At 49.1% G+C, this 25,829-nt stretch overlaps 8 protein-coding genes across 8 annotated transcripts; 5 read left to right on the forward strand and 3 right to left on the reverse strand.

Moving 5' to 3' along the window:
* Window positions 1–897: 897 nt before the first annotated feature.
* FIESC28_11191 (uncharacterized protein) lies at window positions 898–3,095 on the forward strand (the record flags this gene model as incomplete). Its single annotated transcript, XM_031165318.1, has 2 exons — window positions 898–1,590; window positions 1,647–3,095. 2 exons carry the CDS (start codon window positions 898–900, stop codon window positions 3,093–3,095), a joined length of 2,142 nt encoding a protein of 713 aa, XP_031010618.1.
* Window positions 3,096–3,421: 326 nt separating this feature from the next.
* Window positions 3,422–5,323, reverse strand: FIESC28_11192 (uncharacterized protein; the record flags this gene model as incomplete). Its single annotated transcript, XM_031165319.1, has 1 exon — window positions 3,422–5,323. The coding sequence occupies one exon, from the start codon at window positions 5,321–5,323 to the stop codon at window positions 3,422–3,424; it is 1,902 nt and encodes a 633-aa protein (XP_031010619.1).
* Window positions 5,324–6,788: 1,465 nt separating this feature from the next.
* Window positions 6,789–8,459, forward strand: FIESC28_11193 (uncharacterized protein; the record flags this gene model as incomplete). Its single annotated transcript, XM_031165320.1, has 1 exon — window positions 6,789–8,459. The coding sequence occupies one exon, from the start codon at window positions 6,789–6,791 to the stop codon at window positions 8,457–8,459; it is 1,671 nt and encodes a 556-aa protein (XP_031010620.1).
* A 1,870-nt stretch (window positions 8,460–10,329) lies between these two features.
* FIESC28_11194 (uncharacterized protein) lies at window positions 10,330–11,106 on the reverse strand (the record flags this gene model as incomplete). The annotated part of the gene is made up of 1 exon (XM_031165321.1): window positions 10,330–11,106. One exon carries the CDS (start codon window positions 11,104–11,106, stop codon window positions 10,330–10,332), a length of 777 nt encoding a protein of 258 aa, XP_031010621.1.
* Window positions 11,107–12,809: 1,703 nt separating this feature from the next.
* FIESC28_11195 (uncharacterized protein) lies at window positions 12,810–16,893 on the reverse strand (the record flags this gene model as incomplete). The annotated part of the gene is made up of 4 exons (XM_031165322.1): window positions 12,810–14,478; window positions 14,529–14,871; window positions 14,919–16,642; window positions 16,736–16,893. 4 exons carry the CDS (start codon window positions 16,891–16,893, stop codon window positions 12,810–12,812), a joined length of 3,894 nt encoding a protein of 1,297 aa, XP_031010622.1.
* Window positions 16,894–17,730: 837 nt separating this feature from the next.
* Window positions 17,731–18,849, forward strand: FIESC28_11196 (uncharacterized protein; the record flags this gene model as incomplete). The annotated part of the gene is made up of 1 exon (XM_031165323.1): window positions 17,731–18,849. The coding sequence occupies one exon, from the start codon at window positions 17,731–17,733 to the stop codon at window positions 18,847–18,849; it is 1,119 nt and encodes a 372-aa protein (XP_031010623.1).
* A 4,787-nt stretch (window positions 18,850–23,636) lies between these two features.
* FIESC28_11197 (uncharacterized protein) lies at window positions 23,637–24,230 on the forward strand (the record flags this gene model as incomplete). The annotated part of the gene is made up of 3 exons (XM_031165324.1): window positions 23,637–23,657; window positions 23,713–23,876; window positions 23,975–24,230. The coding sequence occupies 3 exons, from the start codon at window positions 23,637–23,639 to the stop codon at window positions 24,228–24,230; spliced, it is 441 nt and encodes a 146-aa protein (XP_031010624.1).
* Window positions 24,231–25,130: 900 nt separating this feature from the next.
* On the forward strand, window positions 25,131–25,811 carry FIESC28_11198 (uncharacterized protein; the record flags this gene model as incomplete). Its single annotated transcript, XM_031165325.1, has 1 exon — window positions 25,131–25,811. The coding sequence occupies one exon, from the start codon at window positions 25,131–25,133 to the stop codon at window positions 25,809–25,811; it is 681 nt and encodes a 226-aa protein (XP_031010625.1).
* Window positions 25,812–25,829: the final 18 nt, after the last annotated feature.

Consider the following 25,829-nt stretch of genomic DNA (forward strand, 5'->3'; position numbering starts at 1 on the left):
TCGCATAAACGAGACTTGACCATGAAAAGCGCAGATCATACCAGGATACCCCAACCAAGAAGGTCTTGTTATCAATCAGCCCTATCAAGTCCATTCCTGAGCATCACATCAAACGTCATTTCTTGCTTGCATCTCTGCAACTCGTGGCAGAGTTGTCGTCAGCAGCATCGCGTGCGACAGAGCTTACGCAGCAGCAATTGAGCTTGCACAGGGAGGGCAATTGGCAGGGATTGGGAGAGAAAAGAAGGTGTTGCGGGGTTTCGAGATGGTTGGGGAACTTTTGTTTAAAGGATCCTTGCTCTTGGATGGTGTAGATAAGAGGAAGAGAAGAGAAGAGAGAGAAGAGCAGAGACTATGTGCAATTAATTGGTAGTGAATAAGAATTCTAAGATGTAGAAATTTCCTGATACTGTATAATATATGATATATCAAGGAGAATGAATTCACTACAGTAACGTATTCATGGATTCATGGATTGATAAATCGGACATTTTGCTGTATTACTCCGCTTCATATGCATCTCAGTGATAGACCGTCAAACTCACCCCCAAACAGGCCATAGCGTGATCGATCAACGCCGTAGTTATTGCAGAATACCTACAGTACATGCTCATAAGGCAACGTAACCGAACGTAGGCAGTCTACGTACAGCTATAGATGCATGCTTACTCCCCTCTTTTGCACTTCTCTTTTCTTCCGTGCCGCATCTCAACTTTCGACTTTTCTCACGACTTGGTCTCTCTCAGGTCTCTGGAGAAGAAAGTTGTCTTACAGCTAACTTGACTATTTGGTGAATCGTATATGTTCTATTTCGGAATAGAGCCACGTACGCATTACCTTGTACAAGGGGAATACTTTATCTACTTGTTCTAAACCCTACGTCTTATACGCACAGAAATGCCTGCTCCTTACTCTGACAATCTCTATTCCGCCGACTCTGACGACGAACACGATCAAGGACAACCCGATGCCCTCTCACCAACTGACGGTTACTTCCACGCGTCGTCCGAGTCGTCGTCATCTCGTTCTCCTCATGTCCCAAACGTGCTTGTCGAGGACCCTTCGCAGTTGAGTCGCGATGCTAAAGTCCAAGAAGCTGAGAGGGAGAGGAGGTTATTAAATAATGGAGGTTCTGCTGGCACTGCCTCTTTACACCAAGAGCTGGAAAGTGCAGGAGGTTCTGAGAATCCAATCGCCGCAACTCCTCAGCCTGAATTACAGTCACAGTCACAGTCTTATCTCCAAAGAATATCAACGTTTGCTCATCCTGTTGATGCCCCGCCTGCTTATTCACCTTCGCCTACTTCACCAACAACAGTCAACAACTATCAGACCTTCACTTCCACTGCTACCATGGGTCGACCAGAAGAGACTCAGCCTTTGATCACTCATTCTCATGCGCCTCAGTCTATGAGCAACCCGCCGGCCAACCCAAGTCAAGACGACCAGCCTTCACGCTGGCAAAAGTTCAAAGACTTCGTCGCCAGACTCAACATTCGAAGAAGAATCAAGACCTTCCTGGCTTCGCTCTTGATCTTTACTGTCGTGTTTATGATCTTCAGTAGCTTTACCATGTCGTCAAGCCACGGAGTTAGTACTCCTGTCAACCCTTCCTCACGTATACGAGTTTGCTAACTTTTTTACAGTCACACACATCCCCAGTCCGAGATAATGATCCCGTCGCTCCACCTTCTAGCGACCGTGATGAACTTGTGTGGCGTCCTTCCAAATCATGTCTTAAAGACCCGATTCCCTTGTCAAAGGAGGTCCACGAGCTAGATATTCAGTCATCCCGCAACCTGAGCATCATTCAGACCGTCAAGGATACTCTTGCCAACAGGGGATGGACTACTCACATCTCTGGTGAAGTTCTTCTTCGTCCAGCAGAAAACTCATCGCCGGCCAGGATTGAAGTCGAGTATATCTCCAACACGGAAGAGCTTTCCGTTGAGTTGAGCATGAATAAGACATCGCAACTCGTCGAGTTGATTGTGCCGCGAACGATTGACTGGAAGTTCACTGACAAGGCTCCTTGTATCCAAATCCGAGCTACTATTTGGGCGCCTCGCGCGGCGATTATCAACGCTCTTACCATCAGTACTGTGCAGCTTGATGTCAATATCGCAAAGGGCTTCGTGCTTGGAGCTTTGGACGGGGTCAATATCCGAACTGTCAGTGGCGATATCAATGCGCCTGCTATCGATGCAAGCAGCACAAACAAGGACCTTGTTCCATACACCATTTCTTCTCGTGAAATCCGTGTCCATACGACCAGTGGGCAAGTCAAGGGATGGTATCCTCTCTACGATCTTCTCGATATCGGAACTGTCTCAGGCGACATCACGACCAACATCGGACCCAAGCCCGCCAACCCGCAGTACGTTCGACCAGCCACATTCCGAGTGCGGTCAGCTTCTGGAACCATCAAGGTCGACGAGCCTATCGACAAAGCTCAGAAAGCTTCCCGCCCTGATCGCGAGTTCCCACCGCGCGACTACACAGTAGACATTATTACGGCTTCAGGAGATATCAAAGCCGACGTAGCTGCCAGTTCATCTGCATCCTTCAAATCCCAATCAGGTGATCTGAATCTTCGTGTTTGGCCTGTGCTGGATTCGAGTTTGTTGATAGCCGCCGCGGGCAAGCCATACCTCGAGACGGACACGAAGAGTGGGACTACCCAAGTCAACCTCCTCGAACCTCTGTGGACAAGCCTTGCTACCATCGGCGGAGCGATTCCTCCATTCGAGCCCTATGACCCAAAAACTGGTCATGAACCATACATTGTTCTTAGAGAAGACTCTGACGTTGCTGAAGTCAAAGTCAGCAAACCAGCTTTCTCGGTCCTGCAGTCGAAGCACAAGTCGATCAGTGGGAGCATCAACCTCTCCTATCCCGCATCGTGGGAGGGCGTTCTCTTCGCGCAGTCCGCCTCGGGCTCGCAAAAGTTCCAGGGTAAGGGATTGCAGATTGAAAAAGAGGGAGGAACATTTATGAAGATCATCAGGGGACGAAAAGGAACGGGTTGGTCTTCCCTTGAGGTCAACAGTGTATCTGGAGACCAGGTGGCTGTGATTGGAGAGAGAGACCATTAAGTGATGAATGCAAACGAGGAAAACGATATGAGGCAACAAGATTTGGTGGTCTAGGGCCGGGCTTAAACTTGCACAAGGTAAACAAAATTTTTCGTCCCTTGCAATCTCAGCAGTCAGGTTTTCTAAATGTCCTGATGGAGGTGTTAAGGAGTTTGTGACTTTTGAGAGGATCTACTGGGACAGGGTCATTCGTTTGGGATCAGGATACCACATCATTCGCTGAACGTAATACATACCACGGCAACACGCGCAATGCTGATAAATGGGGTATAAATTGCGCCTGTCTTTACCATAATTCACCACAACATACCAAGCAACATAATAAATCATCGTTGCGGTCCAAACTTGCCCATCAATCGTAGTCTCCTTTTATGTGCTGGTCCGAACAGCGGTCGGTGTTTTACCAAATTTCTCTCCTTTCCACTTCGAGGCTGATGCCCTAACAATGTGACATCGACTTTCTTATATCTCACATCATACTTGACCCATCGCTCAAGGCCAGGTATATGGATTCCCAGTGTCGGAAGCGCAAGTAGTGTCAGTCGTGTTGTCATATGTAACGAGTACGGCTCCCACCGTCTTTCAACCCCGTAGATAGCTGGAAGCGCATAGCGAATCTTTCCAGGAGCGTAGTGCTTGAGCAGCTTCTCCAAGCGGGCTCTTCGCAACGGAGGCAGAGCTTTGCGGAATGCTTTAGCATGCTCTGGACGGTATGGAGAAACCTGCCACATCGGCCATCTATTAGGGCCAAGGCGCACCCAGAAGCGGCCATCGAACATCTTGGATCTTGGCCATCCATTGTGGCTGAATGGTGGCATGGTTTCATCCGGATCTTCGCTGCTGAAGTCAGGAGGACTAGGTAACTTTTCCTTGGGCCAGAAAAGCTTTGCGGCAGGGAGAGTTTGAGTTGACGTGTAGGGTGCTCTAGAAAGCAACCATTTAAGGCATTTCCCGTCCACAATCGGATCAAAGTATACGCCAGCTGTGGTGAAAGCTTTGGGGGTGGAGCCATTTTTGGATGACATACCAGGAACGAGCTTGTTGACAACGTTTTCGAGGTTGGCGAGAGGCGGTAAGTGATATTCAGGGGTGATGAAATCAATCAGCTTCCGAACTGCAATGTTCATGATTGTCCTTTGATGTTCCTTGCGCAACTCACTCTCCTTCTCGGACGAACGCCCTTTTCGTCGTTTGTTAGGCGTGCGAAATGTTGGGAACTGGACCAACAACGTTCCAGCATTGGGGTCGAAGTCCTTGATAACACCTTCACGGACTAGGTACCGTTTTGCCTCCGCTTCTTCCAACTTGGTTCTGTGTTTACACCTCTCAGCTAAAGACAGAATAGCAGGCTTCTGCAAAGCCTTTGGCAAGTCGTGGTTTCGAACCAGATACCTGACAGCGTTTCGGGTCGTCAACGTGGGGTCTTTGTTGGTCTCATCTTCCACCCAAGCGACATTATTTGCCTCGCACGTCGCAATAAGCCTATCCTTGTCGAATTCAAGAAGCGGTCGATATATCATGACGCCTCCATCTTCGACTTCCAGGGGTTTGAGGTAGGGGACATGATCGAAAGCCTCGCGCGATGATGGGTAGGAATCAACCAGGTCTCGTGGAAAGTCGGCCACGAGGGGGGAAGGCTCGAGTCTCAACTCGTCGCGGAAATCGCGCCTTAGTCGCTTCATCTCACGCTGGGCCGGTCGAAAGCTGAGTGCTGGGCTCGGCCTAAGCTGATCGTCGAGAAGACCGCTCTTATAAACACCATGCAGGTCGTAGCATTCTGGTATTGAATTCGCTTCTCTTATTCCTTGGAGACCCCGGTAGCCATGCCCACCAAGCAATCGCATAAGTACTGTCTCGTATTGGTCGTCCCGGTGGTGCGCAAAGAAAAGACTACTAGCCCCCATAAAAGTACAAATGCGACCAAGTGTACGATATCGGTAGGTGCGCGCAAGGCCCTCAACATTTGGAAGTTTACGAGGATCTAGACCATCACGTTTTTCATCTCTCCAAGGGAGAGGTGCAACACTGGCTTTAATATTGAGCCTGTGCAGTTCTTTGACAACTGATGCCGCTTCTGCATCACTTCCATCACGAAGTTTGTGATCAACGACAACAGCCAAGGCGCCGTGGACGGGATTGTCTGCGACTTTGGAGCCTCGGTATGTACGGACAAATTTAGACATGAGGAATGCCAGAGCCATTGAATCTACGCCTCCGCTGATTGCCATAACTGATGCATGTCAATATCTTGAGAGGCAAAAAGATGTTGGGATAGCTTACCTATCCGCTGTGGCCTGGCAAAGCGGGCAGTTGGAAACCGCGGACGACATACTGCATCAACGGCATCTTTGAACTCGGATGAAGAAATAGGCCGAGGGGCTTGATGAAAGACACGAGCTGCCGTGTTCATCCCATTATATTTCCAGCTTGAGCCTGGAGCGCAATCACTGATGATAAGGCAGTCAAAGGGAATGGGAGAGTGCAAGTAAAAAGTGGTGATGTAGGGATTCAAGTAAAGCTCTGGTGGGTCTCGAATTCTGGCAAGTTGGTGGGGCCGCTACGCTGCTCCTTCCCGCCTGCCATGGGTTAAAATCACGACTTGAGACCATGTTTTGTCATTCAAGACATTACGAATAAATGGAAGGAGGAGAAAAGTCGAATATGAAACAAGCAAACTCCTTTGGGAGGGATTTAACCCAAGAGGAGTATTTCAGTTGCCAAGACATAGCATAAACCAACCCGTGTTGATTCAATCAATGATCGTCAAGAATCACAAGCTTCTAGAAACACGGTTGTCCAGAGCACAACGGTCAAGTTAGTGGAGGCGGTAACCTTGTACTACGGGCGTTTAGTTGGTGGACCAACTGTATACTGTACTGTAATCATCGGTGGACAGTTGTAACAGATAAAGTTGACTAGCCTTTGTTTTACTTTACCATAGTCTTGGTAAGTAAATAATAGGTAAACAACAATCATCATATTCATCCCAAGTCTCTAATATCCCCAGAGTTCACGGCGAACACAGACCAGGAAAAACACTCGCTAACCAACTCATGCGGGTAATAACAACCCCTGTCAAAGTCTCAAATGATTCGCCTCCAAGGCATAAAATGGTTACCCCCCAGTAGAAAGCAGAAACAGCCTTGGAGTGGATATACGGATACTTGGTTTTGAATCATGGAGCTTTGCCTTGAATCTCTGGCTGCAGCAACCCTCTCTTCTCTTGTTGTCCTCGTGCCACCATCACAGGTCATCCTTGCTACAGTACCTACTACCTAAGGTAAGGTAGTGTGAGTGGCAGCTTAGGTACTCTCACAGTACTAGTAGTATTGTTTATGTTTATATCCAGATCCATCCATCGTTACACTGTCAACTTTATTCTCTCCCCCATCTCAATTCTTTACTTTTGTCGCGTCAAGTTGTCGAGTCAAGGTCTCTCTTGTCGCTCCGCAACAAACCAAAACATCCCATCTCATGTGATTCAAATTACATTACCTCCACTACTTTACCTCTAGTTTCATCGTCCATTCTTCCCCAGCCTCTTCCTGTCTCGTTTAGCTCTTTCAATCTATTTCACTCCGCCACAACCGCCTCCTTCTGAGCCGCATTCTAACTCTAACCCCCCCTGCGACTGCGCGGCAGTTGAATCATCACCATATTATTTAAAAAAATATTAATATCACAAAAGCCCTCATGGTGTCCACGCTGGAGCCTCCAACCGCCTCCTCCGTCTCCCGTCGCGGCCCCTCGTCGGTTGTCTCTCGCCAATCTCAATCCCACTCGCGATCGAAACGCTACAATCGCTCTCATACGGGCGGCAGCACCAATACCACTCATGCTCTCCAGAATGACTTCCCCGTCTTTAGTACCGGCGATGTCGAGATCATAGTCCGCGCACGCGATTCGCCCTCCGATGCCGCTCCTGTGCAGAACCGATACCTGCTTCATCGTCATACCCTTACGCGATCTAGCGGCTTTTTTGAAACGAGCACATCGAACCAGTGGTCTCGTACTCGCGCACTGCCAGCCGGTAATGAACTTTCCCGCATCGGCGAGGATGGAGAACTCGATCCCGTTACCGGAAGCGACGTCAGTTCCAGGTCGCAAAGAGGAAGCGTTCACCCACCGAGGAAGAGATGGCGGTACGAATTAGATCCACGATCTGGTCCCAATGATATTCCTATGCTGGTTCAGCGAGACGAATCGTCGCGAGATAGCACACAGTCTTTGTTCGGCCCCTCGTCAGCTCCACCTACAGTCAGCTCCAGAGACTCACGATCTTCGAGCCGTTCCAAGCACTCGCACTCGCATTCGCGATCGCTGTCCAATTCATCGACTTCTAGCGGTTTCTTCCGCTCTGTTGCCAATCTCAGTCTCTCCTCCAACCACAGCCACCCACCTGCTGGCCCGGAGCTATCGCAAGCTGACGAGGACCTTTTGCGCGACTACGACAACCTCTTCCGCATCTTTTACAACTACCCGCCCGTCCTCGATGGTGTCAATGTCGCAGACGCCTATGTCCAATGCAAGAGCTTGCTCAACCTCGCCGACCAATATGATGCCCTTGCTGTGGTGGGACCTCGAGTTGATCACCACATGCTGCAGTTCCAGTCACGGCTCTGGAAGCAAATCGCCAAATATCCGATTTCGTATCTGCGCCTCGGGTATCTAGCTCGCAGCCGGGTCATCTTTCAGGAAGCCCTGATTCACGTCGTTGGGCAGTGGCCGGCCGGTGAGCGCAGTCTGCGTGCAGCCCTGCCCGATATTGTCTTGGACATCATTGAGGATAAGGTGGATGAACTTGAGGAAACCGTCGGTCGCATCGAAGGACGCCTCTTCCGCCTTGGGCTCACCAACAGCCGTGGTGAACGTGTCGGCCCAAGCAACAATTACCTCGACTGGCTGTCCATAAGCTTGTTCCGCCAATGGCTGGCCGACAACACCTCTCCGCAGCCGCCTCCCGATCAGCGACGCAGGATATCCTCTCGTGATGGAGGCCGCAGCGTCGCCGCCTTACCCCCCGCCTCCCCGCCGTTGAATTCTGTCGGTCGCGCATATCGTCAAATCGGATCCAACAATCCCGCCTCGTTTCTCGGCCACGACGACTGCAAGCGATTCCTTAAGCTTACTCCGGAGCTCTACAGCCGGGAGAACCTCCGGAGGTTTGAGAAGCGGCTCGACGAGCTTAAGACAATGGCCCGAGAAATCGTACGACCCCTCATGGGCAGCAACCTCGAGCTCGACATGGGCGATACTTCACGCACACCGGACAGCATCACCTACCTCACCTGCACCACAGTTGGGAACCGAGACTTGCCTTGGGTAATGGATGACCAGAATACGGTTGGACTTGTCGCCAACTGATGGATTGATGTGATATGATGTGTGCAGTACGATACGGCATGGTACTGTACAGGAGCTGGTGGTTGCGTCGATGCAATGCAACGATTCTTATGACCTGATGTTGATGTCTCTTTCTTCACCTTTCTTTTTTGGATTCACTTCATTTCATTTTGCGGATACCCCATGCTTGGACATACTGTTGAAATTCCTTTGTGTTTGTCTTGTATAATCCCTGCGGCCTGGAACGCTGTTACTCAACGAGATTATATACTTTATATAGATACAGGACAACCAAAGCAGATGCTGGTTGGACTATGGCCAGTCGATACGACACAGATGGAGCTGAGCTCTGTGATGGAAAGGATCGTATTGCTTACGATGAAATATATAGAAATTGGTACTAATTTATGACATTATTCCACATTGACTTTCTATCTTCACTAGAGTTTATCAAGCTTGCATTGAGGGACCATGACCAACAAGGTACCATCGAGGGTGCCTGCATCTGCCGTCTCTCTATCTGGGCATCGCTTGGGCACAAACACATGAAAGACAAGTCTAGCTTTGACTACTGTCGTTCGGGTCAAGCCGTTTCAACGGTTTCCGCGTGGGGGTTCAAAGCTTGAGTGAACTTGGTACAAGTCCAGTCAATCAATGATGGTTGATCCCGGATCAATATTTGTAAATGTGTAGGGGCAAGGTAAAAGCGTATCTTGCTCCAAGCCCACAGCTATAGTAAGCATTCAAGGTCAAAGCGGCTGAGGGAATTGCCAAAAGGTCAAAAAAAGAGGTTGTTCGACAACGACAGGATTCGAACCTGCGAGGCCGAAGCCAATAGATATCCAATCGTGATGATTCAAGTCTATCTCCTTAACCACTCGGACACGTTGTCTGATCGTTTTTGTTGAAGGTCGTGATTGATTCTGCGTACATATACTTTATGCTAATTGCCCAAGTCTAGAGGGTTATGGCTTGCTTATGAAGCATTTGATAGAAGACACCTGCAGTATTTTAGGTATTTACATGTAAGCAAAATTCTAGTGCTTGAAATGAATCCTTATGATATTCCAACTACTCAGATAATTCAACTGAGCTTTTCGTTCAACGACTTCCAATCCTCTGCTATCGTGCGATAATTTTGGCAACTAGAATGGTATTTAGAACGGCTGTCTGGTGGTGAGTATTCAGAACAGGTAGCTTCCGGACCATTTATCTAAAATCGCCTAGTCATATCATTGTAACCATAAGCGATAGTTCATCACCAGTTCTATGGTCACGAGAAAATATCTTATTCTGTCACATTGTTGTTGGTTTCTGAGGTTATATCCGAGCGTGAGTGTGTGTGTAAGCCGTGAATGAGGCCAAGTTCACGCTTGGCATACCTACCCTACGGACAAGAACTAGAACTTACAAACATAACACAAAACGATATACGGTCGAATAATATTATAAGAAGAGGAAATAAAAGAATCCATTTCATCTGCCTCTGCTTCATAGTAACTTGATTGCCTAAAAAAGGTCCTTTCTATCGATTTATCCAAATTGTCGTATCCCTAATCCAATCACGTTGTTGAAGAGCATCGCCACAACAATGCACGCATGGTCACTGCCTAGTCAACGTTACTCAGGGGCTCATGGCTATAAAATGATTCATATGACTAATTTTATCTTTCATCTTGAGTTGGTAATGGGAGCTTTCATTTAAATATCTGTTCTCTGCCTGTTTGAGAGGAGTTCCTTCTGTTTTCAACAGCAACTTGCTCCGCTGCGACTATTCTATTACATGTACGCATTGAAGAGGAGCATATTTCACCCCCATCGTTTCCTAGCTGATATGATTCAGCATATCGACATCTTACGCACAAATCCCTCCGATGGGTGATGAGAATCTTCATCTGTGATATATCTGCGACGAACGATGACGAGTTGACGAACCTCGATGCCGCGATCGACTTGATTCTATTTGATCTTGCAATGGTCTTCCCTCAGGCCTCCAGCCAGCGGGATGCAGACCCGACAGTTGAGGAGCCTCGTGCTGCATGGTTTCTCTTTGGAACGTCTCCTCGTCGATGAGACCATAGTTATATACATGGTCGAGGAAGAAGAAATCAGGACGCATCTGTCTTCCTGTTACGCCCTTGCGGAAATGTTTGGCGATATGGTGCATTCGCTCGCGGTAGCAGGCTTCAGGGCCGGCTCGGCTTTTCGAAGAAGCCTTGAACTTTCGATCACAGAACCAGCACACACATACTGCAGGGAAGGCGCTACCGAGATGAAAGTTCACATTATGCTCAATCCATCCAGCTTCATCATTGGGGTCAAAGACTGCATTGCATCCCGTGTACTGTGCGAACTCGCATACAAGGGGTGAAGAAGGCACCGATACATGCTGGTACGGGATGGAAGCAGGAGGAGACTCAATATGAGTTGAGGATGTTTGAGCGGTTGGCATGTCGAAACAAGACGACATGCAAGTATCACTGCTGGCATTCGACATGCTGACACTTTGGGTGGGAGTAGGAAGGCCGTTTGTGACTTCATCCGAGAACACCAGGCTTGCAGCATAATAGTCTGGTGTAGGAGTGAAAGCATGCTGTGATGGTTGTGGCCCTCTTCTCGCATAGTGTTGGCTTATGAAGCCGTTTATATCAGCGGCGAGTTCTGGCATTTTGATGTGATGCAGAGAAGAAGCAATGGGTAAAAGATATATCTCCACAAAGTCGAGGATCAAGTTGTGGGTATATCGAATCGACAATGAGTCGACAATGAGTCAACAATCTCTGAGAGATGACTGAAGGCAGATACTTGAGCCGACCGCAAAGAGTCAAGATTTGAACAAGAGTTCCGAGTAAACGAAACAGAAGAGGGAATACGATGAGTGCTTTGGGATATCAAGACACAGAACAAAGTGAAGAGTAACGATCAAAGAGAGGGAAATACTCACTTCTTATCCTTATACCAACCATGTCAACGTCGAGCGTCAGCACCAGCACCCTCTCAATGACGACCCGTCCGTATTGGCAGCATCGTCTCTACATCACGAAGCCTCTCATTCGTCACCAGTCTCCCAAACCACTACCACAAACGCCATGAACGATAGCACACCAAAACCACGGGGAATGCAGTGCAGAGCTGCAGCCCTTCAGTGCATGCATGCATGGTCTATGTCCTGGAACCTTGTCATGTCCATCATCGACACTCTCGACGGAGCTTCATGCCTGGTATGCATGCAAGAGTGGTACTTGGCTCGGACGAAGCCGAAGATAATCGGTATAGTTGGACAAGAACATGACCAATTGGGAGCTGCTACGACGGAGGTAGTGCACTATAGATGGGCGTACTGAGTGGGAAGGGAAGGGAAGATGTGTGACACGAAGGAATTGGGACCGATCATCAAGATGAGGAGTTTGATACGGCGACTTACGGCGCTTCTACCAAGACAATCGGACTGTCATACGGAATGGTGAGGGGATCCTTGAATTAACAGTCATTCTCAAAAGGATTCAGAGCGCGGGGGAACTCGAGAGACCCCCAAAATGGAGGCTCAACTTGCTCAGGGCATGGGTAACTTAGTAGGTGATGGACTCTTCACTGAGATGGCAGAGGACAAAGAAACCCTGGCTGCCAAAAAGACTCGTCTGACCCATTGACATGGTAGGGTTTCAGTCCGAATCATATGCGCAGCCTAATTGGGTTGACGTCCTACAACATGGACTAATTGATTGACGGTTCAGACACAGGCAGCACCAAGGAACGCAATCACTATATACTAATACTTACAAAAGCTTATCACATTTCTCTTATATCGCATTGCACTGCAAGTCATTATATTCAAACTATCCTCTAGTCCGGCATCTTGACTAGAGTCCGATCGACAAGACAAGGATGCATATGAGTCAATTCAAATAATTACAACATGCAGAATGACCCGCCTATACCAGACCCCGGACCTGCTGTACTCTACAGTATCTCGCATACCGCTCTGAGACATTTCGACGCCAAGCAGGCTGCTGCTACAACTCTACAGCTCGAAATATGTATACGATTAGCTGTGACTCCACGCGATTACCTACGATTTATGAGCTGGCATGCATTGATCAAGCCAAACATCAGCCCTATGTATGTGACTAAAGGTGGGTGCTCGGGAATGTGCCAGACGAGGAATGCATTGCGATGGATGGTAGCCTATTTGAGCTGTCTGAGGGTCGTCTGTTCCGCATTCCCTACAAGAGCATTGGACCATATCGTTACAATCAGATGTAGGTAGTACAAAACCCAGATACCCTCACTAGTGGGAAACCAATGAAAGGCATTGAAACTTTTACTCATATTTGTTCTATCATTCAACATAACTTTTACTTAATACTTTCATCATGATCCCAATAGCGTAAGCTTCTTAACTCCTGTCACAACAGGAGGCTCCAACTTCTTTCCCTGTCCCATCACGAAATCTTGCAACACTGCATCTCCTCCTGTAGCATGCCACGCCGGCTCGCCCTCTGGCTTCTTCTCACTCTCCGTTTCCAATGGCTTGAAAACATCCGCAACAGCAGAGGTGCAAGCCTCAGACACCTCGGCCATGAGGGCTTCCGCGGCGCGTGCTCGCTCAGGCATGTTTCTTCGCACAAGCGCAAAGATGAGACGCTCGGTATCGGCTGCGGCGGCGCTTACACGCTCAATCAGACGACGGATACTGTTGACGAGGTATTCCTCCTCGTAGACTGTTCCCTTACGGCCACGAGCGCGCTTCTTTTCTTCTCGCTTGCGGTTCTTACTTGTTGCGCGACTGACGCCTGTTCCAGCTGTGCCCACGCTTCCAGCCTTGCCTGTGTATCGTGTGAAGAGTGATGCACTGGTGCTGACGCGCGAAGATGCAGCGATTGAAACATCATCGGGGATGTCCATGCCACCGGCGCGATCTCCTTCGTAGAATGCAAGAGGATCTTCGATAGCCTTGCGTCGAAGCTCAGCGACACGAGGAACCTGGGCCTTTAGCTGAGCCTTGCAGTCAGCAAGGAACTCAGTTGTAGTGCCTAGTGCGTCTGCAAGACCGGTGTCGACACTGGTGGCTAGAAGATCGGAACGGTTGCGTTGAACGACAAGGCGGATAGTATCGGCGAAGTGGTAACCCTTGCAGAGGCATCGGACAGCCATATCAATAGAATCGAGATATTCGAGGTGGATAGTCGCCGCAGACGAGTAATCTTTCGATTCCCAGAGGGCATCCGCAAGGTTGTTGGCGAGGTCAGCCATGGCCTCAGACGACATGGGAGGTTGCTGCTGGGCCGCAGTGTAGAGACACTCCTGCCAGCATGCAGCGCCGGCGGTTCGGTAGCAGCTTGTTGCCTTGGCGTAGTTCTCGAGGGACTCGTAGGCGAGACCTGCCTCACGGTAAGCCGAGGTGGACTCGAGGTAGGCGGCATATGCAGCTGTAAGCTCTCGAAGGCGGGGAGGGTCGTAGCGGTAGATTCGCAGGGCATCGTGGTATAGAGAGTGTTTAACGGTGTATGCGAGAAGCTCGTCGAAGACATCCAAAGTCTGGAGATGGCCAAGGGCCTTGACACGGCGTTCAAGGTGATCATCAATTTCGAACTTTCGACGGAGCTCTGGAAGAGAGTGCAGGTTCTGGATAAAGGGCAAGTATTCACGAGGATCGCGCTGTGATTGTTGAGCGACGAGGAGAGCCAACTCGAGGTTATAAAGACCCAGAGCGTTCTCATATAGACGGTTGACGTCGACCAGGAAACAAATATGCTCGACAGCCTTCTCAGCGATCTTCTCGTCCTCGCGCATCAACTCAGAGACAAGGAGAAGACCATCGTCGAGGGCAGGTGGCGACTTGCACACGTGCGCAGTAATAGTGTTCTGGAGGTTGGTGGCTTTGCGGCTCTGTAGGGCGCTGAGAAGAGCGTCGCAGACGGTGTTGACCTTGGCTGCAGAACCACGAGGTGCAGGAGACAGGTCAGAGGGAACGGCATCTGTACCGAAGGCTTTGGGCCGCTTTGTGTCTTGGTACATGGTCTGAGTGACATCTTCGGCACTGTTCTTGGTTAGTTTGGGACTTGACTATATGATCAAGGGATGCCTTACCGAAGCGAAGAGAGAAAGAGATCAATGTGGGCGACGTCTGGGATTTGGTCGAGGAATAGTCCCACATTGGTCAAGAACTGCTCGGGCTGATGGTCGTAGAGGATATTCATATCCACACGCTGAGTTCGGCAGTACGAGAATGCCCGTGAATAGTTCTTCTCGTCAATCAAGTTGCGAATACCAGCCACCACCATAGCTCTAGGGAAGACAGTCTCCAAGTTTCCACGGGGCATCTGAAGAACGATACTCATGTTGGAAGGAATGGCAGTGACAAGTCGAGATCCGCGCTCGACGCTACGGCATCGTTCGTCGGTCTCTGGGTCATCGGCCGGGACTTCAAGCTCTGATAGGTGTTAGCGGATGGTTGTGAAAGACTTCGGTGTAGCTTACCATTGACATCAGCGGACAAGTGAACAAACTTGACCAAGTGGTTGTTAGTAGTGAAGATGAGATGGCTTGGAGTGGCGACAAAAGAGGTACAGTTCTTGGCTAGGAGACGAGAGTTGGCGTAGATATGACCGTTCCTGGACAGACCAAATGCAACGATTTCTTTGTCAACTTTGCTGATCTCGAACCAAGGTAGTTGTGTCTGGAATTGAACGGGGAGAATATCATTGCCAGAATCGCTGATCTGGAATAGCTTTCCTGAGTTGTCTTGACCATAGCCTGTAAAGAAATTGTCGTCTTGATAACTGGCTGTAGCAACCAAGTTCTCCTTGGAGTTGATATCGGCAAGAGATGCCTCACCCTCCCCGCTAACCTGCACTGATCGCTGAACAAACCCCTTTTCTTCCTCAAAACTGAAGTAGTGGAAAGCATCAGCAACAGCAGCAATTCTGAGAAGAGCGTTGTAGCCAGGGCTAGCCATCTCGTCAAAGGTGATCTTCTTCGAGAATTGCGGCTTGATGGACCGGCCATTCTTGACAGGCCAGGCATAAACGTCAATACCTTTACGGTGGAGGATAGCAAAAGAGGTGTTATCGCGACCAAAAGTAACGTCAACTACGGCTGAGGCAACCGTGATGTCGAACATTGACATGGGAGGTGGTACGTTGACGGTTCGGAATGGGGTCAATTTGACCGTCTCACCATCGATAACTGCGATAGCACCGTTGTCGTGGGGTGGTAGACATGACCCCCTTGCTGTGTAGAAGATATGCTCGGCCACAACAACATTGCTTGTAGAGGCAGCAGCGAAGCGCAGAGCCTTCTCAGGGTGCCACGACAGACATGTCGAGTTTGCCTCGATCGGCATCTCTTGCTTGAGATACCAGTGATAGTTACCCACGGTCCATAGCTGGATCATATCCTTGAAGATGACTGCTAGAACCGTAGAATCCGAGTTCCACTCAAGACGTATCTTTTCATGAGCATCAACTGGCCCAGAGGGAGAACGAAGTGTGAACTCTCCGTGTCGTAGACCGTTCCTCTCGAAGAAAACAACATCTATACGGTTTGAGAATCTTTGAATACCAGCCATCAGATTTCCAGCTGGTCGCCAACTCAAAGCACTCTCGAAACCGTCGACAGGCTCACTTGCACTATCGAGCTCACCTTCTCGGGAGTAAACTCGGATAACACGGCGAGAACCCTCTTGCACGGAGTTGATAGCGACGTATGCACCGTCTCCTCTCCAGCTAATAGTCGTCGCTCCGTCTTCTTGAGGACTAGGTACACCCTCATCGACCTTTTCAGGGATCGTAGGATCACGCATGGCCTTTGCGCCCCGACCTTGGAATTGCGTCTCCTTCTTTCCCCATCCAACGGAAACATGCTTAGAAGCATTGAGATCCTCCACTGTCATTGTGATTTCTGCAACGGGATCAAAGCTTGAGCCCATAAAGATAACATTGTTCTCCTTTGTGACGATGATAAGTAGCTCCTCATCAGGAGACCATCGAGCGGCAGCAATACCAGCATCAATGGAACCAACAATCTCGATATGAGCATCTTGGCCTGAAAAATCATCTTCCTGAACTGTGATGATGTCGCCTCCTTCGAGGACGATACATGTAGTAGCCGAACCACTCAGATATTGCAGACTAACGACTTTGTCGACAGAAAGATCTGGTGTTGGGCTGGGAGCATCCCAACTTGCCACTGTACGAACTGAACTATATAGAGTCAGTGATGATTCTTATATGTAATGCATTGTTCTATGAGTGGGATAGATAGATATATGGACAAACACAAATACAAACACTTACACATCTTGATCGCCAGCGATCCTCAGTAACTCGATACCACTGCTCTCCTCAGTCGGTCCAGCTACGCAAAGAACTTCATCCTTCTCAGGATCCCAACAAGCAGCTGTGACATTTGCACGCTGGCATTGTCCGAATCGAATGTTTCGAAGGTTGCGCATCTTGTTGCAAGTGCAATATTATCAGGTGGGCAGATATCGTTCGACCAGTACCGTACCAGTTCTGGTCCCCTTCGGACAAGGCCGACAGACAAAGTGGTGATATTCTTTTCTTTATTTTCTTGGGTGTGAATGAAACGGGAAATCAGCGGCGATGTATTTGCTAGATTTGGAGTCGAAGCCCGAATTCGAGATTTTTTGCGGTACTTGATGAGGTTGGTGGGTAAAGTAGCCTTGCGGGGTGGTTTAGCTTTTGCGATACCTGCTATGACTCCCAGATAAAGTACCTATACCTATACCCCGACTCGCCATCGTTGAAAGTTCAGTTTTTTCTCTCCCATCTGGCTGCATCACACTTCTTCTCTTTTCCGTCTAGATCAGCTCTTTTCACAGGCACAAGCAATAGGTACCAGACCTATTAATGCAGGTTTTTCTCTTTACGATTCCGGGCCTCGGCGATTATTGTATTTTCCTACTTACCTTATTTTTAATGAGCCGATCAATCTAATGCAGTCACCTTTTCATCTTCTAATACATATACCTGATCTTGTCCCCTTCCTTGATTGACCATTTATTTACCTAGTACCTAGCTCACTTCCATCTGCCGTTTATATCCAGCTGCACCTCAGTTCGCCATCACATGCCGATCCCGCTATCGGTTGAGTCCATTGACTTCCCGTCTCTCCGCATTTCATTTGCACCCAACTCAAAACCACCCCAACATAACCTAACGCTGCCCGTATTGCCACACAAGTTAGGCTGCTTCCTCGCCTAGCTATTGTTTACAACGACTTTCATTGACGATATCTGTTCCGCGACGAAAACCATACCATCGCCATCATGGACGTTGCATATAATCAACATGCCGACCGCGCTCGTCGCAAGAATCGCTCCTCTTCCAGCCTGAACCACCTCTCTCTCGCGCCTCTGACCGCCAAGCTCCCCCTCAATGACGACGAACTTCTAGCCGACGGCATCGCATCGCATCCTCACTCGCCCATCCATCCAATTCCCTCTTATATCCAGGGAAAGTCAGCGCCTACGACTCCACGTCTTTTCGCCCGCTCTCCTACGGCACCGCGTTCGCGGTCAACTACCCGAACTCCGTCCACACCACTTGCCAAGAGCAAGTCCGCATCCCACCTCGCTGGCAGCGGAACACGAAAGGGCCGCTCAGGTCGTGCAACGCCTAAACGTCCCAAAGATGATATGAGCTTCAGCATGCGCCATCGCAATGACAGCGATTGGTTGCTCCGAACCGGCGCGCTAATGAGCTCTGAAGCTCGCGAATCCAAGGGTCAGACATGGCTTATATCGCGTCAGAGCTCGACCAGCCTAGGAGGAATGGATCCCGATGACGACGCCTTCGAAAACGAGCTTGCTCGCGAGCGTGAGCTCACGAGTCGTCATGCTAGCCGTCGTGGTAGCGTTGTTCCAATTGAGGAGGACGCGTCCCCATATGCTAGTCGCTTCCCCAGTCGCTCTCACAGCCGCTCTCATAGCTTAGCTCGGTCTCGGAGCCTTCTCCATTCGCCTCTTGAGCTATCGACTACTGCAGAAGGGTCTTATTTCCCCCATCAAGAAGTTGACAATGATCTTCCCGGCCCTGATTTTGTGAATCTTGATGAAAAGCTAGAGGAGCTTGAGCAAGATGCATCCCTAGATGATGAAGCTACCGTAAGACGACTCGTTCGAAAGGGCCAAGCAGGTACAGGCACCTGGTTTGGTAGCGTTTGGTCTCTTTTCTCTGTGGAAGAGGATGATGAAGATTCAGACGAGGACAGTGATGAGACCCCACGAGACGAGTCCCAGTTCGACCGCTCTCGTAGCTGGTCATCCCGCAATCTGGAAGGCATAACAACCGTACCAGAAGAACAGGTACCTCCTCCAAAAGCTGATGAAGGTGGCTGGAAGGATGCAGCCTGGTTATTGAGCGTGGCCACGAAGGTGATGTTTTAGACCGAGTTATTTTAAACCCAAGACGATAAACCGTGCCATTATGTTTATACAATTGGTAGAGCAACGGATGTAGTAAAAAGAGAATGGACAATAAGCGTAATATGTTAGTAGTATGTATCTGGGTTATACAGCCCTGGCTTTTCTTTCAAACGGATAGCAGACTTTTCGAGATCAATAGATACTTTGATTCCTTCGGTTTACCTTCCTCTAAACCGAGTCGCACATGATGCAGTCAGTATTTGGAGCATACTTCTCATTCAGCCACCTAGAAAACTTCTCGAACAAATATAATGTTTCCAGCAAGTTTCCATCCCAACTCCAACATCGGCGCCGTGCTTTGCTGGGCCGGCGCGGGGTGCGTTCACCGCCCCACTCCCGGGCCCGTTCCACAGCCCGGAAGACAGTGTCAACTGACAGCGAAAGTGGCCCGCTTACAGTCAATGCCATTACTACTGTACAAGTCGACCGATTGCCACGTCACTTTTTGCTTCTTCTTTTCTTCTGTTGTGTACCTCGTGCACACACTGCTACAGCCCAAGCCCAAGCGGATGCAAATAAGAAAAGAGAGAGATAGGAATGAATACCCACAGCATTCGTCCGGCTAAGGTATGAATGAGAGCTGAGTAGAACAAGCCAAAACCGGTTTGTGGGGGGAATTATCACGCAGGAGGGATGTGCTGCGGGCCTCGAATGGGGCCATTCCGCGTGGGAATAATGGCAGGGTCTTGCAGATTGGCTTGATGGGAGATATGTCACCCGTCAAGCTTCGTTAGATGTGGTGATGCGATTCGTGTACATGGCAGTTGAGGCGCCCAAATTGGGTGAACCCTTCCAGCCATGCTGAGTCACTGGTGGTTCGATTGTGTGCGGAATACTTTCGACAAAGCGTCTTACCATCTAAGCATATACAGCTTCGAAAAAATGACCAAGCGTCAGAAAGTCGTCGGTCACTAAGCAGTTAAGATGTGATGGCTTGCGGTGAGGTCCAATACAGTGGGTACCAGCCGCAAAGACAGCCCAATATCAAAACCATCAATCAGGACATGGATCACTTGATAAGATCCTGTATTTAAGTGGGAGCATAATTAATGCCCCTCTGTATGACAGGTGGGTTTTAGCCGGCAGTTAACTTGACCTTGATGTTCGCAAGCCAAGCTACAGTGTAACACCTCATAAGAGTCAAGACCGTGAGGGTCCGTCTAGTCAGCCATGCCATTTGACGAATAGTTAGCACAGAGAGTAATGAGCTGGCCAGCGTTTGAGCCGTCGGTGGTTGGACCCCGCCATCAGTCATGACCATGACCGTGATCGTGACCGTGCACGAGGGGCAGGAGGGGTGCTAAATGAGATTGATCAACGGACCCTGCAGGGACCCGACCCAACATTGGCGTAGCGAAAGCTACCCGAAGACGTAGCCAGGCCAAGCCACAGGTTGACAACAGAACGAAAGGATGAATGGAGAAAATGCCGCACCGAGGATCACTGCGGTGGCTGGTGTGAAAGACAGGCAGCATTGATATTCATGTCGCAATGTTTGAGGGGTTCGTTGCGTTGGCTGGGTCCAGCTTTTCGACGGGTGGGCCAACGGGCATAAGACGGCGTGCATGTCATTCTAAGCTTTCTGAATGCCTGCAGGAGCTTGCCTTCCTAGCTTTCCCAAAAGTTGGAATCTTTGTTAGAAGCTCCAGCACCTGCGGCCGAGATGCCGATCGTATCCTATCTGAGTACCAACCAAGACTTGGGCAGGTGGACCGGTAACTCGGTGAAGTCTGAACGTTGCGACTTGTCTCGAGTTCGGGTACCTGACTATGTTGTCCTATTGTTTTTTTGTCGAAGTGAGCTGGAGATAAAACACCGTTGGTAAGCGACTTCGTATATGTATAAGTTCTTTCGGCCGAGAAAAGTATTCAGGGAAGAGACGTTGACACAGTGGGCTATCAGGTCAGTGGCTGGCCAGCGAGTGGAGGAATACCGGGTACAGGGCAATATCAAATTGCTTCAGCTTCGGGTGACGGTATCCTGGACCCCGGAAACATACCGCAACGGAAGATTTTATGTATGCTCTAATCATCCAGCCATCCTCCACGGAGCCTAAGCCCTAGAACCTATGACCGGCCTGCTGGATATAGCGAGTCTCTGGATTCTGGAGATCCTTGTACACCGTCCTTGCATAGTGTATCGTTCGCATAAGCTAGGGAAGGCGATTGTATGAAACACCGTTTTGTCTAGGATTCCGGATACAGGCCGAAGAAACTGTTCCTCTTCATGGTCGCATTTGGATATGGCTTGTTTTTTTTGTGGTGCATGCTGCCGTGAACTAGCGGAATAACGTTAAGGCTCGAGTATTTCGCGCTAGGCGGACGCGGTTATGAGTCCCGGAGAAACGAGAATAATAAGGCGAGCGACTTCCTATCATGAAGAGGTCGGGTGGGATACCTAAAAGAAGTTTCCGATCGTGTGCCGAGTCAGCGATGTTGAGGAGCGGCTTTGCTATTAAGGTATCGCGTGGCACAAGCATGGATGGCACTGATCTAATCTGGTGTGGCCTGAAGAGGAAGAAGGAAGAGAGTGAGAGCAAAAGGACGAACTCGATATCAAGAACCAACAGCAAGCAGCATGAATGATGGATTGAGTGAATGGATGGATGGTAGGATGACAGGCGATCTTTTGCGGTTTGGGGATTGGTGTCTCCAATGGAAGCTTTGGAATCTAGGCCTTCTGCTTCTCGACGGAATGGAACCAAATGATGCAACAGCTGCTCTTTCCCCAATTTTCCCTCTCTCTTCAGACTCTTCTTCTCTTTTTTAGTGGACTCTCGTACAAAACACCGACGTAATCGGCAGGGCCCCTCCAGACTAGACTGGGCCCTTGCTAATTATTGGAACCGACGGGGACTGGGGGCGTTTTGACTTCTGAAAGTGTACTGCAGCGCAGTTGTCAAGTGAATGTCGTCCGCTGTCTACGAGTTTTCCCTCTTTTCCTCTCTTCCGTGAATCTACAATTCTATCCTTACCTACCCTTTCGCCTATAACTCTCTACGGCTCTCCTCAACGGCTCTCCTGTGCCCCCTGCTCGTGCCCTCTGACGCTATATTCAGCCACTGTCGTCAGTCGTACCAGGGCAACCCTCCTCGGGACCTCCCGCAAAACATCCATCAGCATTTGACTGGACTTGACTTCAAGTCAACCAGCTCTTTTACATCCACACGCGCCGAGTCGATATTTGCCTATTTACCTATACGCGAAGACTCACGGAAGGCGCGCAGAGATATAATTCAAAGACCCTAGAAGTAAAATAAAGAAAACAAGCACCGATAAAGATATTCTTACCTCACGACCTACCTGATATAAAAGTGTCGACAGTCTAATCACCCCGCCTCCCACTGTTCATAGGTAAGGAGATATGTCTCTCTATTCATCTACTTATCTATTCTATGCATGCGCATTCTTCTTCTTTTCGGTTGTGTCTCTGTTTGCTTTCTCAGAAACGGATAGTCTATGAATAGACATCTATCCTGAATAGATGTCTCTCTTACCTTACCTGAGATATGTAGATTTAGCTCGGCCTTAGTTAGAGGTCAAGTTGAATCGCCTAAATTTTCGTTATTTTTCCGCACTAAACACCATCCCCCACTCACTCCCCCTTGACGTGCCGTCCGTCCCAGTCTCAAACCCAGACTCAGATCCATGGATGAATGACTGACTGGGTGTTGGGTTCGACGACGCCTTGCATTTGCTAGGTAGAGAGCGGCGAGCAGCTCAGTCAAACCCCACTCACAATGGCTACTGTACTGTGCTGTCGATTGTACTGTTGTTGTTGTTGTCCACTTGCTATCTATTTCCATTTCCATTCTAGTAAGCTGGTTATGGATCTGAAAGACCCTCACTCTCCATCGTTAGCCCCTCACTTATGAGGTTAACTGCCCACATACCAGCAGCCGATATCACACACTTCTTAACCGCCGCCTTCTGGCTAAGCCATATCTTGAGCCCTTGTTCTCCTCTGCTTGCCTTACTTTGCTTTTTGCTTTGTTTGACTTCTGACTTTGGTTTGCGCTACTGAGCTGTGCTCTATTTCTTGTCTTTTTCCTTCTCTACACGTCTTCAAAAGAGTCTTACTCTTACCGAGCTCTCCTCACCTATATCGTCATCGTTCGGATAGCTGCTGCTCCCGTGAACTCAAAAAAGGACCCCCAATCAAGCAACCTCAGGTACACACACACAACCAAGCCCTTGGAATCAGTTCTATCCCCAACGGTCACTCGATCAGTTCTGTTCAGTTCTTTTCGTACCTACATTCCTGATCGCCATTGCTGCTACCTGCTGGAGCTGGAGCTGGACAAGAAAGCGGCAAGCGTCACTCGAGCGCCATAGTGTCGCTTGTTCTGCAACTTGAGACCCCTAGCCAGCCACTCCACTCACTTACGGATGGTCATCTTGTTCCCTTCCCCTCGGGCCAAGCTTCCACAACACGTCCCGCTCTAGCTTTACTTACCACTTTCAACCTTCAAAAATCCAATACTACTTTGACTTTGCCATTCCTCCTTCTCCTAGCAGCTTTGGTTTTAGCTTCAGCTTCAGCTTTGGATTTTTATTCTTCATTGTTTTTTCTTTCTCTTCTTCTTCGGCTGAGTCTCTAACACATACATAGCTCAGGTGTCACCGTCTCTCTCCGACTATACTCTTTCGCCGAGCCCGCATTGCTACCCCGGAGCTGTCCAGAACCGCTTCGCATAGTTTTATTACCTTGTCTACCCATACCGATCATAGACAGATACTACAGCAAATATGTCGCCAGCTGAGACTAAGGTGGGCTCGATACTGGATGCGCATCAAGTCAAATCTGGTCACTAACCCACCCCAGGCCGAACCCGTCGACGAGGTCGAGTTCGGCGATAACATCGACATGAACACTTTCGAGCAAATTCTGGAGATGGACGAGCCAGGCGATTGCGAGTTTAGCCACTCCATTGTTTTCGGCTTTTTCGAACAGGCAGAAGAGACTTTTGGACAGATTGATACCGCATTGTGAGTAGGACTTAACAAGCAGCAGCTCAGTCATATTCTGCACTATGTCCGGACGGCAGGAAGATCTTGACTGACCATCATTGTTTCTGCGATTTTAGGGATGAGAAAAATCTTGAAGAACTGTCATCTCTCGGCCACTTCCTCAAGGGTTCTTCAGCGACACTGGGACTCGTCAAGGTCAGGGACGGATGTGAAGCGATCCAGCGATATGGCAAGAATGAGAATTTGGATGGCTCTACCCTAGATGATGACGAGAAGTGCCTAGAGCTCATCCGAGACTCCTTCACCGTTGTTAAGAAAGATTACGACGTGGTAAAGGAGCAACTGGAGAAGTACTATGAGAACAAGGAATAACGCAGTTACACCACTCAAATAATGCCTCGGATTGAGTCAACACGTTCACGTTCGAACAGAAACAAGCTTTCTGAAGCGCAACGCCCTTGTCGCGCACCGTGAGCGAAGGGGGGTAACGACTCGTCAAATACTTGTTGTGTTTTGGGTATATTCAGGGACGGAGAGGCCGGGTTCATCGAAGCAGATACCCCAGGCCTTGGAAAGGCTTGAGGCTGAGAGAACGACCCGTCAGGTTAGTCATAGTAGGAGGTGACACGAGGAAGTGTGGAATGAGATGCTGTTCCCCTCCTCGTTCAATTGAAAAGAAGATCCGTGATGAAGGGGAAAGATGGCTTGTAGATAGACTTGACCAACTATGGATCTGACGCAAAAGAGAAACATTGTCCTAACTAGTTCCTTGCTGTGATATAGGTTGTGGAACTATCACATTACGAGATCTGTCTCTTTGGATCGTTTTTGATTTCAGTATATTAGTCCTCGTGCTGAAGTTCTACGTATGTACATATGCGACTGTTCTGATACGTCTCCAGAAAGCTCTGACATTAGGTGGTGGGGTAATCTTGACACAGCTTACAGCAATCTATAAGATCAGCCGATACGAAGACCTGACATCATCGGGGTGTTATGAGCCAACGTCAGATGCGTTACATACATCGTGTTAGTCATGTTCCACAACCTCAACTCTACCGCATGGCAGGGTATGCGAACATTGATGTTCTATATTCGTGCCCCTTGCGGCTTGAGATTTTTGAAATACATGCGGAAGAGATCTACTTGCTAACTTGATCAACGGTTTAGGGAAACATACGTTGAAGACACTTAGACTGCTATCTTGATTTTGAAGGATAACGCATACTCAGACAAGTGCCTTTCCATCAACCAGAACTCACAACTGCAAACATGCCGCCCAAACCAGGCAGACCGTCCCCAACACATTTCGTGTGTATTTCCTTGACCGGACCGCAGCTTGTCAGAAGCATTGCTGCTTTCCGCACAGAGGTTACCAATCCTGCCAGCTTTGGGATTCCACCAACAGCAGTGCGACCAGCCGGCACGCTACATCTGACGCTTGGTGTTATGAGTCTTAAGGACGAAGGTGTCCAGCAGGCAACCGAGGTACTGAAAAGCTTGAGACTAAGCGAGTTCCTTGCAGATGCTAAAGCTGGGACATCCTCAACTGCAGAGCGGCTTTCGATTACGCTGAAAGGGTTACATGCTATGCAGTCGCCTGCGAAGACTTCGGTGTTGTATGCTGCTCCTGTAGATACAGAAGGGATTCTGTACAAGTTCTGCGAGCAAATCAAAGCCACATTCCAAGAGGCAGGACTGATGGCTAAGGAAGATAGACCATTGTTGCTCCATGCAACCGTAGTCAACACGATTTACGTCAAGGATGATCGAGGAAGAAGAATCCGAGAAAGAATGACCATTGATGCACGGGACATGGTCAATCTATATGATGACTATGTTTGGCTGGAAGATATGCCTGTGGACAGAGTTGCGCTATGTCGAATGGGTGCAAAGAAGATTGAGGGAACGGATGACGAAGCATATGAAGTCGAAGCTGAGGTCGAGTTCTAACTGTAGCCTAGAGAACCC

This window comes from Fusarium coffeatum (assembly GCF_003316985.1).
Source record: "Fusarium coffeatum strain FIESC_28 chromosome Unknown BRIP53273_contig_372, whole genome shotgun sequence".
Lineage (NCBI taxonomy): Eukaryota > Fungi > Ascomycota > Sordariomycetes > Hypocreales > Nectriaceae > Fusarium > Fusarium coffeatum.